Source organism: Phyllopteryx taeniolatus, chromosome 11 (assembly GCF_024500385.1).
Source record: "Phyllopteryx taeniolatus isolate TA_2022b chromosome 11, UOR_Ptae_1.2, whole genome shotgun sequence".
Taxonomy (NCBI): domain Eukaryota; kingdom Metazoa; phylum Chordata; class Actinopteri; order Syngnathiformes; family Syngnathidae; genus Phyllopteryx; species Phyllopteryx taeniolatus.
In genome coordinates this window covers 2,427,548-2,442,413 of record NC_084512.1, presented here as the reverse complement: position 1 = coordinate 2,442,413, position 14,866 = coordinate 2,427,548, and the positions used below count along the sequence as shown (strand labels likewise).

Below are 14,866 nucleotides of genomic sequence, written 5' to 3'. Positions count from 1 at the left end.
AAGATGGCGTTATTTTGATTTCCTGAGTAATGGTTTTAGAGATGCGAGAATTCCGCCTGACAGAGAATGTTGGCTCAGGTGACAATATTGTCGCTGTCTGGTAATTACCTGTGGAGCATCTCAAACTGTATTGAAATGTGGTCAGTTGTCTAGAAAAACAAAACAAAACATGGAAACGTGTTAGAGGCATTTTGTTTTTTAGCCAATCGTAATATATATATTTTTCAGAATATTATACATATACAGTATATAGACATTGTAATTCATAAGCCCTAAGGACAATGACTCCCTTTTGTGTGGCGCACACGTCAGTAGTCAGTTGATGTGATGAGGACTATATGGAGGCGAGGGATGACGGCCTAAGGGGACAGAACTAAAGTCTGCCACACACTGGAGCTAGCTGCCGAGACAAAAGTCATTGGAGAAGATTTGCTTCGCCAATAGCTTGCTATGTGTGAGTAATTTTCAGTGAAAATTACACGCACAGAGCAAGCTATCGTTTGAGAAAATCGTCTCAAATGACTTTTTTCAGACTTAAGGCTGAAAAGGGGGAAAGGAAATGGAGGCGTGGAACGGAAAACATCTTTGACCTCACTAAGGCCCGCCGCACAACAAGCAATGTGGCTTAAGGTGACCGAAGAGGAAAGCGATTCTTCGCCAACCAACGCACTGCAACGGAAAAACTGCGACACTTTGTTTGGTTTTGAGGCTCCACCTACAATATACTTTACTAATATACTGTATTGATTTTTATTGAACCACAACAACATGCCACGATTGTCAAGGAAGAAACGGATGACCACAAAGAAGAGGAAACGGTTGACACTATAGGAGAGAGTGTGTATATTTTGAGATGCTGTTGGCATTGATCGATTGCCCCTTCCGCTAACTGCACCCATGCATTTTGGCGACATTTTGCTTTCTAGCCACAGAAACATGAAATTATAAATATAGTTAAGTATGATGGGAAAATATATATACTGTATATCAGTGGCGGGCGGTGCATTTCGGACATGAGCCTTCGCTCAGCAGCCCCCCCCACCCTCCCCACCCCCTCTTTAGAGATGTACATCAATGGGGAGGAAGTTCCATCAGAACGCCCCAGCCCCACAGTGGTTGGTGACCAAAATATTCTTTAATTCATTCATTTTCCGTGCCGCTTATCCTCACGAGGATCACGGGCATGCTGGAGCCTATCCCAGCTGACTCTGGGCGAGAGGCGGGGTACACCCTGAACTGGTTGCCAGCCAATCGCAGGGCACATAGAAACAAACAACCATTCGTATTCACATTCACACCTATGGGTAATTTAGAGTCTTCAGTTAACCTACCATGCATGTTTTGGGGATGTGGGAGGAAACCAGAGTGCCCCGAGAAAAGCCACGCAGGCACAGGGAGAACATGCTAACTACACACAGGCAAGGGCGGATTTGAACCCAGGTCTTCAGAACTGTGAGGCGGATGAGCTGATCAGTCGTCCACCGTGACCTAAACATTTCACGTTAAACCCTTTTAATCTTCCATTACCAACATTCAACTATGTTGCGAGCCTACCGGGCTAATTAATTATGATGTAATTGTTCCGGCATTAGCGGCAGTGCCCAGTAGATTTTCAAAGGCAGTTAATTCGGCAAATCTGCACACTTTCACCATGACACGATCGCAGTCCCTATTGATCCATTTATAATAAACCAAGCTCGCTCAAGTCAAATGGGCTGTTTTAGCAGCAACAGTGCGAGTGTGGTTCTGATGCCAAATCTCTACAAATAGCAGTTCACAATCATTCTTTATCTAATAATATGACAAAAAGCTAAAAACTTGAAATAAAACACATCATACTCACCAGATATGATATAAATTGACAACAAAATAAGAACTGTAGAAAAGCTTTTAGAACTGGCCACAACCACATGGTCAGAACAAGCAGCATGACAACTTTGGTCATATCAACTAGTGTTGTAGCCAATACGTAATCTAACACCACATCAAGACTTATTTCACAATACTTGAATCCCGGTTACATCCAATCACAGTCTTGGAAAAAAATTCACAATCCAGTACGAGATGAGTCTGAGAGTGAGACCCCCAAAAAGTGTGTTACTATCGTTTGCTCCTACCTCTGGATTTAAGGTGAATGTCATTGTTTCTTTCTTCCCAGTTGTGAGGTTGCTGAGGTCAAATAGAATGGTTGAAATGAGGTCATCCTCAGAAATCGGGTCTTTGTCATGCAGCCTAATTTCTAAAACATTCTGGGAAGCAAATTGTACATTCTTACTTTTCATTTTCTGCAGTCATTTTCTGGCTTGCATGTCAAGCCTGTATACCATACACAGCCTTTTTAAAATGAAACACAAACAGCCCCTCCTTTCATCTGATGTCTGTTGATTTTCTGTGGACTTACTTTCAGATGGGAGAGGACTCTGAAGGTGAATGTTTCATTCCACTCTGGATTGCACTTGTTGTGCACTGTTTTTGTGTTGAATGTACTTGCAGTCGCCGTAGGGAGATGAAGAGTGACATAGCAGTCTGACTCTGAAACTGTATCATATGGATAGGGAGGATGGGGAAACATACTTACTAAAAAATGATGTTTGAAAATAACCAAGTGACAAATCAGTGTTTGAAATAGATGAAGGGAAAGCTGTACTTACAGTAATCCGTGGAATAGCTCATTTTGGCTTTTAAGATGGTCACATTTAATCTCCAGTAAGAAACCACTTCCTTCTGTTGAATGAAGATATATTTGAAGAAACTGGACAATGAAATGCCACACATGCTACCATTTAGATCTAGATTCGTTGCTAGTACTACGGTACTAACTAGACATCATCATCATCAGAAAAATATTGTTTCTTCTCATAATTAGCTGGGGTTGTTTTTAACAGACCCCTTCATGATTGATAAACAGAGTATACTGTATCATGAAAATCTACTTTTATTCTGCTGTCGATCCCTCGTATCTGTAGGCCATAAAATGTATCAAATGTATTTAAATGCCAGACTGACTGGGTGGTGATCAAAGAACTTTGTCCATGAGTATAATGTTTGAATTATATATATTTTTTTATTGGACTACATTTGTCAATCTCTTACCCCCAAGTGACAATCTTTATGGGGACTGACAGCGTTCACATTACTAAAGAAAAGAAAACACAAAGGATTACAAAAGGCCATTCATTTTCAGATGAAATTTTGTATTGAACAGAAAAAAAACGACCTCTCTTGCAGCTCAAAGGATATCCAAAGTTTACCCTTTAAACACAAAGAAGAAAGAAATACTTGAGATTCATGTGATTTACATACTTTATCTCTCCATCTATCTGTTGGTCTGTCGATCTATCAATATGTATGTGTTTTTTCATTTCTGTTATTATTTCCAATGATTTATGGGTGAAACTCAGCTCTGGCCTTCCTGTGTGGCCTGTGCACGTTCTCCCTGTGCTCCCCGTGACCTTTAACAGGATAAGAGGTATAGAAAATGGATGGCTACATGGATATCAGTTTATTATTGTATTTTGTTTTTAAGATAACATTTTGCTAATATGTCGATGTAGTACATCTCTCCTATACCACTTGTCTTCACTAGGGTTATGGCTTACTGGTACTGGATCCTATCCCAGCTGACTTTGGACTGCATGCCAGGCAATCACAGTGCACATTGAGACAAACAATCATTCACACCTATGGGCAATTTACTCATCAATTCAACTAAGAAGCATATTTTTGGAACAGGGAGCTGCAGTGCCCGGAGAAACCTCACGCAAGCATGGGGAGAACATGAACACTCCACCATATTATTCAGCCATCATGAAAATCTTTCTTGTCAACAGATAACACTTCTAATGGCTCACACTCCTCAGCACCTTGGGAAAATCTATTTCAGAAGAGAGAGAGTCTGGCTGTTAAACCTCAGATTATGTCCACGAGTATGCTGCAATGGCCCATTTGGTCTCTACAAAAAGAACAACAACGTGGTCCACGCCACCGTCATTAATGCTGCTTTCCCAAACACTGAGAAGTTGAAGATTTCCACACTCGGACAAACAAAAGTGCATTGAAACACCACTTGAAATCCAATTAAAGTTTTAAATCCAGTTTGCAATCACTTCTTAAAAGATATTTACTTGTATTCCGATCATCATAGATAATTGTTGCCCATTTACTGTACCTGAGGTTGGATGGCAAATTCCTTGATTTCCTTCTTCCCCACTTTGAGAGTGCTGATATCAAACATGATTCTTTGAATCACATCGTCATACATGGGGTCCTCATCATACAAATGTATCTGGAGAGTATTCTAGGAACATAGCACAATATTAACAGTTGACTATAGCTTATAACTGTAAAACATTCAAGACTTTAAGACATGTCACACACATACTGTAGTTATAAATGTATTACATGCAGTGAAATGTAATTCCGTCACCTTATCGTAGTGAAGGGGTTTGTGTGCCCAATTATACTAGGAACTAATCGGGTCTTTATGTCCCCCATAGGATCACCCAGGTGAGAGACCAGACAAAGCACGGCTCAAGTGACCTCATGTGAAGAACAAACTTATTGGACCTCGTTTACACAAGGTCGCAGGTCACCAGACCCCCCGGAGCCAGCCCTGGAGGTGGGAATTTGTGTCGAGCGCATGGTGGCTCGGCCTGCACCCATGGGGCCCGGTCAGGCACAGCCCGAAAAGACAAAGTGGGTCCCCGTTCCCATGGGCTCACCACCTGTGGGATGGCCAAGGGGTCTGGGTCATTGTGAATTGGACGGTGGCCGAAAGCAGGAGCTTGGCAATCCGATCCCCGTCTACAGAAGCTGGCTCTAGGGAAATGGAATGTGACCTCTCTGGTGCGCTAGGTCAAAAGATACGACTAGATAAAATTGGGCTCTTCTCAACACACACCTTGGGCTTCTGTATCAGTCTTCTTAAGAGGGGTTGGACTCAATTTCATTCTGGATTTGCCCCCGGTGAGAGACGCTGAGCAGGTGTACAGGTACTTCGACTAATTTCCTGTACGTTGGTGTTCACCCCAGTGGAAGAGCGCGTAGCCTCCCTCCATCTTCAGTTGGGGGAATGGCACCAAACAGCAGCTCATAGCATCCACCCCTTATGAAGTCCTTGGAGGGGGTGATGGAGAGCTTTCCCACTTGGGACTCCCTGATTCTGCTGGGGGACTTCAACGCTCACGTGGGCCATGACAGTGAGACCTGGAAGGGCGCGATTGGGAGAAACGGCCCCCACGATCTGAACCCGAATGCGGCTTTGTTATTGGAGTTCTGTGCTCATAACGGATTGTCCATAATGAACACTATGTTCAAACATAAGGGTGAAGTAGAGATGGGATCAAGTCACAGATGTGCAAGTCTCAAGTAAGTCACAATTCGTAACCTTTTATTCTGCAGCAAGTAATTTTGTCTTAAGCAAGTCAAATCAAGTTACAGGTTATCTCAAGACAAGTCTTGTGATAGGCTGAGTCAAGGAAGTCTTAACTGCAGTATCTTGTTTCCCTAAACAGAGACCAATTGATAGATTTCGATCACGTGATCTCTTTTTGTTTGTCTGCCATTTTGGAGGTTAAGATGTGGAGGAAAGATTAGGCTGGAAACTTTTGAAACTTGAAACTGTTGGACGAGTAAACTAAATCGTCTTTGTTTTCTCTGCATTACAGTCATCAGTTAATATCAGCCAGGTTATAAAATGTTCAATCTCATTAGAGGTGTATACAGAAACTTTGGATGCAGTGGCAAAGACACAATACCTCCACAAACATCTCTCACCGCCAAACTGTTTGGCAACCAGAAATCAATGTGAGATGAACTGTGCGTGTATGGATACGTGCTCGTGTGTGTGTGTGTGTGTGTGTGTGTGTATCAGAGATGGGGCATTCAACTCGAGTCGAGTCAAGTTGCCAATTTTATGACTTGTGACTTGCTTGCCAAATACTTGAGAAAGACTTGATAGACTTGACTTTGACTTGAACAACATGAGTTGAGTCACGAGTCGTCTCTTTTTGCGTTGGAAATCTGCATTTTAATTACAATGGTTTAGCTTTTAAAAAAAACAAAAAAACATTTGGGGTGGGTCATTCGTGCCAACCTGGCAACAACAGGGGACAACAAGGATTGTGTTGTCGATGAAGTATTCAAAAAGAGGATGGCAACCTACATGGTTTGCAACTCGCCCATTAAACACCCAACGACAACGATGACGACCTTCAGCCGTCCCTACGAAACTCACAAAGACAGGTAAGCTAATTGAATAGTTTAGCTAGCTGGTCAAACATTAAGTTTCATCGACCGGGTTGGGATGATGAAAAATAAAAATGATGTGATTGTGAACGTTTTAGTACAGCTAAGTAACATAACTAAGGGTGAAACGGTTTATGATAATAATTGTCTAAACCTTTCGTTTTCGTTCGGTTCATAGGCACGTAAAACTTTTTTTTTTTTTCCTTGCTCTCATTTACTAATGAGGTGAAGCGGTGTGCACTCAAGAGAGGAAAGTAGCACCTAAAATATAATGCCAACCGCTGAATGCAGAAGAAGTGAAGCGGCATTGGTAGCGATCAGTTATGGAGAAGAAAAAAAAAAGGTGTCAGGTTCGGCCTTTCACTGTATTGGAAAGCAAGTTAAAACTTGTAGGACCCAAGTGCTGTGGGAGGCACAGACGCCAGGCTGGAGACCAGGAATTACAAAAATGATTTATTTACAAAAACAGGCAACCGAGGCGGGTGGAAAAATCTAACAAAGAAATCCTTGAGTAAACCCAAAACAGGAAACAAGACATTACTAATGACATGACTTACAGAAACGACAGATGACATTCGACAATGAACCAACACCCACTGAAAAAAAACCAGGGAACTAAATACAAACAAATTAACGAGACAATGAGCAAAACCTAGACAAGACACGAGTGGCTGGAGGGAGCCGATTGGTCGACATAAGGTAGCGGGTTGACGAGAACAACATGGGACACAGGAAAACATGAAACAAAACTAGATAGTCTAAACTAAAACACAGACCATGAAAAAAGGTGTGAAGATGTTTACGGGCATGAATGAAAGAGTTGGCGCTTGAAGATGCCAGGTGGGTCTGCTGGATTGAATCTCTTTGCATCATTTTCATACGACTGAACGTGTTTATTGAAGTGTCAGTCAAAATGTCATCTCTTGTGCCAGATCTGTGATGAAGCTGTCTGCACTGTTTTTAAAATGGAGACCACAGCTTGTGAAACATAACCTTTTAATCTAATGACAATTGTCAGTGGTTCTCAATGAGATTGTTTGTTTAATTCTGAACACAGCCACATCCTTAGTTATGAGAGCATGTGCACATGTAAGCGACCACATTATCTCTGTTGTCTATTTTTACTTATCTGAAAAAGTTTTCCATTTATTATTTTTTTTTAACTCACTAGGGTCACGAGCGTGCTGTAGCCTATCGGAGCTGAATGTGGGCGAGAGGCCAGGTACACCTTGAACTGGTCGGCAGCCAATTGCAGGGCACATATAAACAAACAATCATTCGCACTCACATTCACACCTACGCGCAATTTAGAATCTTCAACTAACCTGCCATGCATGTTTTGGGGATGTGGGAGGAAACCGGAGTACCCGGAGAAAACCCACTCAGGCATGGGGTGAACATGCAAACTCTAGACAGGCGAGGCCGGATTTGAACCCGGGTGCTCAGAAATCTGAGGCAGATGTGCGAACCAGTCGTCCACCGTTATATATATATAACCTTAAAAATGGATGGACTTTAATAGGGTTATGTAGTCTTTTTAAATCCACTGTAAAATTTACAGTGATCTGCCAGTCTTTGTCACCTCTCTGGCAGAGAAGGAGCCCGAGCTAGTGGTTGAGGTCGAGAAGTTCTGACTAGATGTAGTCGGACTCTCCTCCACACACAGCTTGGACTCTGGTACCAGTCCTCTCGAGACTCTCTTCCACTATAGAGTTGCCCACGGTGAGAGGCGCCGACCAGGTGTAGGTATACTTATTCCCCCCCAGCTCGCCGCCTGTACGTTGGGGTTCACCCCGGTGGACGAGAGCATAGCCTTCCTCCGCCTCCAGGTGGGAGGACGGGTCCTGACTGTTGTTTGTGCCTATGCACCAAACAGCAGTCCAGAGTACCCACCCTTTTTGGAGTCCTTGGAGGGGGTGCTGGAAAGCGCTCCCGCTGGGGACTCCATTGTTCTGCTGGGGGACTTCAATGCTCACATGGGCAATGACAGTGAGACCCGGAAGGGCGTGATTGGGAGGAACGGCCCCTCCGATCAGAACCCGAGCGGTGTTCTGTTATTGGAATTCTGTGCTCATCACGGATTGTCCATAATGAACACCATGTTCAAGCATAAGGGTGTCCACACGTCCACTTGGCACCAGGACACCCTAGGTCGCAGTTCGATGATCGAGTTTGTGGTCGTGTCATCGGACTTGGGGCCGCATGTCTTGGACACTCGGGTGAAGAGAGGGGTGGAACTGTCAACTGATCACCACCTGGTGGTGAGTTGGCTCTGATGGTGGGGGAAGATGCCGGTCCGACGTGGCAGGCCCAAACGTATTGTGAGGGTCTGCTGGGAACGTCTGGCAGAATCCCGTCAGAAGGAGTTACAACTCCCACCTCCAACAGAACGTTGCTCATGTTCCGGGGAGGTAGGGGACCTCGATTCCGAGTGGAGGCTGAGGCGGCCAACCGGAGCTGTGGCTGTAAGGTGATCGGTGCCTGTCCCCGAAGCCGTTGGTGGACACCAACGGTGAGGGATGCCGTCAAGCTGAAGAAGGAGTCCTATCGGGCCCTTTTGGCCTGTGGGACTCCTGAGGCAGCTGATGGGTACCGGGTGGCCAAGCGGAATGCAGCTTTTGTGGTCGCTGAAGCAAAAACTCTGGTGTAGGACGAGTTCCGTGAGGCCATGGAGAAAGACTTCCGGACGGCTTCGAGGAAATTCTGGTCCACCATCCGCCGTCTCAGGAGGGGGAAGCAGTGCACCATCAACACTGTGTATAGTGTGGATGGGGCGCTGCTTACCTCGACTCGGGACTTTGTGTTAAGTCGGTGTTAAGAATACTTCGAAGACCTCCTCAATTCCACCGACACGCCTTCCCATGAGGAAGCAGAGTCTGGGTTCTCTGAGGCGGGCTCTCCTATCTCTGGGGTTGAGGTCAGCGAGGTGGTTGAAAAGCTTCTCGGTGGCAAGGCCCCGGGGGTGGATGAGATTCGCCCAGAGTTCCTAAAGGTTCTGGATGTTCTGGGGCTGTCCTGGTTGACACGCCTTTGCAACATCGCATAGACATCGGGGAAAGTGCCTCTGGATTGGCAGACTGGGGTGGTGGTCCCCCTTTTTACGAAGGGGGGGCGGAGGGTGTAAGGTCCCTGGTAAGGTCTATTCAGGGGTGCTGGAGAGGAGGGTCCGTCGGGAAGTTGAATCTTAGATTCAGGAGGAGCAGTGTGGTTTTCGTCCTGGCCGTGGAACAGTGGACCAGCTCGGCAGGGTCCTCGAGGGTGGATGGGAGTTCGCCCAACCAGTCTACATGTGTTTTGTGGACTTGGAGAAGGCATTCCACCGTGTTCCTCGCGGGGTCATGTGGGGGGTGCTTCGGGAGTATGGGGTACCGAAACCCTGATATGGGCTGTTCGGTCCCTGTATGACCGGAGTCAGAGTTTGGTCCGCATATCCGGCAGTAAGTCGGACTCGTTTCCGGTGAGTGTTGGGCTCTGCCAAGGCTGCCCTTTGGCACCAATTCTGTTCATAACTTTTATGGACAGAATTTCAAGGCGCAGCCGAGGCGTAGAGGAGTCTGGTTTGGTGGCCTCAGTATTGTTTCTCTGCTTTTTGCAGATGATGTGGTTCTGCTGGTTTCATCAGGCCGTAATCTCCAACTCTCACTGGAGCAGTTCGCAGCCGAGTGTGAAGCGGCTGGGATGAGAATCTGCACCTCCAAATCTGAAACCATGGTCCTCAGCCGGAAAAGGGTGGCGTGCCCTCTCCAGGTCGGGGATGAGATCCTGCCCCAAGTGGAGGAGTTCAAGTATCTTGGGGTTCACGAGTGAGGGAAGAATGGAACGGGAGATCGACACTCGGATCGGTGCAGTGTCTGCAGTGATGCGGACTTTGTATCGATCCGTTGTGGTAAATAAGAAGCTAAGCCAAATGCCGAAGCTCTTGATTTACCGGTCGATCTACGTTCCTACCCTCACCTATGGTCACGAGCGGTGGGTCGTGACCGAAAGAACAAGATCCCGGATACAAGGGGCCGAAATGAGTTTCCTCCGCAGGGTGTCCGGGCTCTTCCTTAGAGATAGGGTGAGAAGCTCGGTCATCCGGGAGAATCCCAGGTGCAGGTGAGAGAATGTACATCTAGCAATGAAACATTCAATAGATTATGTCATAATCTAATGATGAGTTTGCCTTTGTTTCTTTGTTTTGTAGTGGTTTTACTGTATTTTGTATTTTTTATATTTTTTGGCTGCAAGCACAAGGAAAAGGAGATGAGGATAGAGAGAAAGAACAGAGACAGCAAGATGAAAGCGGTGAGAAGTTAGAACATGAGGAATTTGCCAATATGTATCTACTCAATCTTGACTTTTCGGTCACACTGTATATGGAAGACCATGTACAGTATAGTTTACATTGAAAATCAATGTGTTTTAGTAACTGTGTAAATACAAAAAAAGGATAAAATACAAAATGGTCAATGTTTCTGTCCAGAGGTGTGTGACCTCAAGGGGTAAACAATCTAAAATTTACTTCACTTTTCCTTTTAAATCCAAATTCATTCCATGTACTGTTTTTAATTTAACTTTACTTCACTTTAAAGTTTTACTCCTCCTGTGTAATGTTTTCGACTTGACTTGACTTCATTTAAAAATGAGATTTATGCTGTGAACTATTTTTAGCTTAAATATGCAGTATTTTATTTCACCGATTTTGTTCTCAACCTTTTTGGACATAATTTCGATGCGCACTTGAGGTTCTTGAGGGGATCTGGTTTGGTGACCTCAGGATTGCATTTCTGCTTTTTGTGATGTGGTTCTGTTGGCGTCATCAAGCCACAATCTCCGACTCTCACTGAAGCAGTTTCCAGCCGAGTGTGCAGTGGTTGGGGAGAGAATCAGTACCTCCAAATCTGAGGCCATGGTCCACAGTCAGAAAAGGGTGGCCACTCATGACAAAAGTGTAAGAATTCAAATACCTTGGGGTCTTGTTCACGAGTGAGGGAAGAATAAAGCGCAAGCTTAGTGCAGCAGCTGCAGTGATGCCGACTGTGTATCGGTCTGTTGTGGTGAAGAAGGCGCTGAGCCGCACAGCAAAGCCCTTGATTTATAGGTCGATTTTACGTTCCCAGAAGCTGTGGGTCATGACCGTAAAAAAAACAAATTACAAATACAAGTGGCTCAAATGAGTTTCCTCCACAGGGTGTCCGGGCTCTCCCTTAGAGAGAAGCTCAGTCACCCGGGAAAGCTTGGATTAAAGCCGCTTGTCTTCCGCATCGAGAGGAGCCAGATGAGGTAGCCCGGAAATCTGGTTTGGATGCTTCCTGGACGCTGAGAGAGGACCCTGCGACACATTGGTGAGACTATGTCTCCCGGTTAGCCTGGGAATTCCTTGGTAGCCTCTCCGAAGAGATGTAGGAAGTGGTTGGGAAGAGAGAAGTCTGGGCTTGTTTGGATGTTGTCCCGTGCCCCGGATAAGCGGATGAAATGCACTTCTTCAACATATAAAATTGTTGTAATCTGGTGCCCACCGGTCTGATGCCTCGAGCGCTATACTGTACTTTGCTCCTCTTCACCACATACTTGAACGTGACCCAGCTTGTTCCCTACTTTGGCTTAATTAAAACATTTTTGGTAGGTGAAATGTCCGTCAAGACATGTCTTGCCTTTGTGTTCAGTGCAAGTTCAGGAGTTCATAAACACACACAACATAAACTAAGGGATAATGCTTCAACATAGATTGGAGAAATACAATAGGAAATATACTACTAATTGATTGAAATGCATGATTTGCTTCAACATTTTTCCCGAATTATCATGGAAAAATACTTCTATACCTTTGGCTAAATGTTCTACATCTGAAAATTAATACTTGGCTAAATCCTTTCATCATTGATGGTGTCAACTTCTGAGCAGGCAGCACAGGTTCAGCTCCCGCTCAGTGACGGTGTGAATGTTAGTGGGAATCGATGTTTGTCTCTATGTGGGCTGCGATTGACTGGCTGCAAGTCCAGGGTGTCGTCTGCCGATTGCCCGAAATCAACTGCGATAGGTTCATTACCTGCATGTGACGGATTGTCTGTGTTGTTTACATGCGACATAAAGTCCTGTATATCGCTAGTGTCTGGTGGAATTCTCGCATCTCCAAAACCAACAGTTTTCATGAAAACACAAAAATGGCATTTCTGTTGAACCATTAACATTGCATTGTCAAAGAGGGCAAGCCATTTTCAACACTTTTGATCGGTCAGTCGTTCGTAAAAATGAATAAATAAATAAATAACAGACCCATGTGGGGACTGACCAATAATATACATTTGTGAAAATTGTTTTTGAAATTGACCAAATTTGGACAGAAGGGGTATCTGCCTGACAGTGACAACATGAAGCATATTAAAAGAGTGCATCCCCTTGGGGATTATATCATTTCAAAAAAGTTACTCAATCATAGAAGTTCCAAGTAGTTGGAATCTGTCACACCTGTAGATTACTGTAGAGCTTGAAATGAAAGGTTTTGTTCCACTCTGGGTTTTTGCTGTTGGCCACAGTATGTGTCTTAAAAACAATTGCAGGTGGGAAAGTCAGGGTGACATAGCAATCGTCCTCAGACCCTGAAAGGTAATATATATTATCAGCATACTTGAGTTGGACGAATGCAAATTATCACTTCATGACAATTGAACATAATTATTTTTTTTAGAAAGTCAGCGACATAACAGACAAAAACAGATTAATAAAATCAGATTCAAAGGATATAGTTACATACAAAAGTCTGTTGAGCGAATGTTTTCTGCTCTCAATACGGTGACACTCAGTGTCCAGGAGGAGACCACCGCATTCTGTAAAATCATGCAAAAGAAAAAAAAATATAGAAAGTATGTGTGTGTGTGTGTGTGTGTGTGTGTGTATACAGACCCCTTCCAAAAAATTTTAATATCAAGGAATAGTGTATTTATTTCCATAATTCCATTCAAAAACCAAATTAGCAAATCGTTTTGAAAGTACCATATTTTCATTGATTTAATGTGACCCTAATTTATTTCTTTTTTTTTTCGACAAAAACTGAGAAGTAAATGGTGATTTCGTCACAAGTATTCTAATTTTTAGAATTCCTGATTTTGTGGGTTTTATGAGCTGGAAGCCAAAATGATGAAAAAAATAAACAAATAAATACTTTAAATTGCGAGTCCTGAATCTATAATCTCAGAAAGTAAAATTTTTTGAATGGAATTATGGAAATAGAGGAAATAAACTTTTCCATCATATTCAAATTTTTTGGAAAGAGTCTATATATATATATATATATATATATATATATATATATATTAGTCAAAGCTACAAGTGTAGTAATGACAAGTGTGTCACACTCACTTCAACTGATACTACATACATGCGTACATGCGTACATACGTACGTATACATACACATACAAGATACTACTTTATCTCTATTAAACTAAATACTATGTTCCTCTATCAAGTCAACAACAGTAATTAATTTTCAACCTGCATAGAAGCCTAAAACATGACACTATCTGTGACTACTTTTGATACATAACAACAATAATCCACATACTTTTGTTGCTCCCATTTCCCATTAAATTAAATATTCAATAAGCAACATTTCCTACAGCAATCAAAAAGCTTATTTCTCTCAAGAGTTGTTCATAAATCTGTTGAAGTAGGTTGGTAGGTTGGTACTAAATAGCAATAAAACATATATGACAGATAGTCAGTAAACCATTAGTTAAAATTTGCATTGTAATGTATTTGCATACCAGTTCAAGAAATTGTATTTGCGTATGAGAAAAAAACAAACTATTATATTTTAGTTCAAGAAAAAATATGAGCACAATAAATAAGAAATAATAATAATTTTGGAATTAAATCCACCTTACCATAATAATATGCATAACATAGCATTAATTTGCCTCACTTTATTGACCAAAAAACAAAGTAATTTTTATATAATTTGGGTAAATAATTAAGATGACTGAATCGTTGTATTACATTAGAAGAGACAATATTGACAAAACATAGTTACTGTACATTGACATGAACTTGAAACCAAGTAAAAATGCCATTAGTACCCTCACCATTAATATTATTTAATGAACTTACCATTGCCATTGGGAATATTACAGCAAAGGTCAATGAAACATCTGCACAGGCCTGCATATGAAGTTTATATGACTGCAAATAACACCGGCATGAGGTTTTTCAGGGAATGTGCTTCACAACATTATCTAACGATGAAGCAAACGTTCCCCCTGCAGCAAAACAACACATACCTGTGTGATGACATACCAATGCTCACATTGTGGCCTCTGACCCAATCTTTACTTTAGCCACATTTCCACCCAAAAATACAATTCTGCTCTGTACATGATTGTACGTCCTAATTTAGTTATCCATTCCACTACTGGTGTGCAAGAGCTTTGGTTACGCTTTTTAAACAGGTCAATCACAAAGAAAATTACAATTACAATAGCTACCTTTCAGTGGGTGCTGCTCGGACCCTAATAATTGGCCATTTCAGAATGCAAGGGCACCCCCCAATCCCATTTAAATTGCAAATACTCCATACTGATAATGCAGAAATATGCACGTGTTATGTAAATTATAGTACTGAGACAAAACATAGGTGTAGT

General features: G+C 42.9%; 1 protein-coding gene across 4 annotated transcripts in view; it reads right to left on the bottom strand.

The window, feature by feature from the left end:
* pla2g4f.1 (phospholipase A2, group IVF, tandem duplicate 1) overlaps positions 1-14,491 on the bottom strand; it is a 39,373-nt gene extending 24,882 nt beyond the window's left edge. Inside the window, exons 1-10 of one of the 4 annotated variants that reach the window (XM_061789473.1) lie at positions 14,337-14,491; positions 12,983-13,055; positions 12,697-12,827; positions 4,169-4,297; positions 3,218-3,252; positions 3,094-3,136; positions 2,652-2,724; positions 2,402-2,538; positions 2,118-2,249; positions 109-149 (exon numbers count right to left, since the gene is read on the bottom strand). In XM_061789473.1, the coding sequence (XP_061645457.1) occupies positions 109-149; positions 2,118-2,249; positions 2,402-2,538; positions 2,652-2,724; positions 3,094-3,136; positions 3,218-3,252; positions 4,169-4,297; positions 12,697-12,827; positions 12,983-13,055; positions 14,337-14,393 (851 nt within the window). In that variant the 5' untranslated portion in view covers positions 14,394-14,491. The remainder of the gene's footprint in view (positions 1-108; positions 150-2,117; positions 2,250-2,401; positions 2,539-2,651; positions 2,725-3,093; positions 3,137-3,217; positions 3,253-4,168; positions 4,298-12,696; positions 12,828-12,982; positions 13,056-14,336) is intronic. The other 3 variants (XM_061789471.1, XM_061789474.1, XM_061789472.1) reach the window with 3 other exon arrangements.
* Between the last annotated feature and the right edge of the window lie 375 nt (positions 14,492-14,866).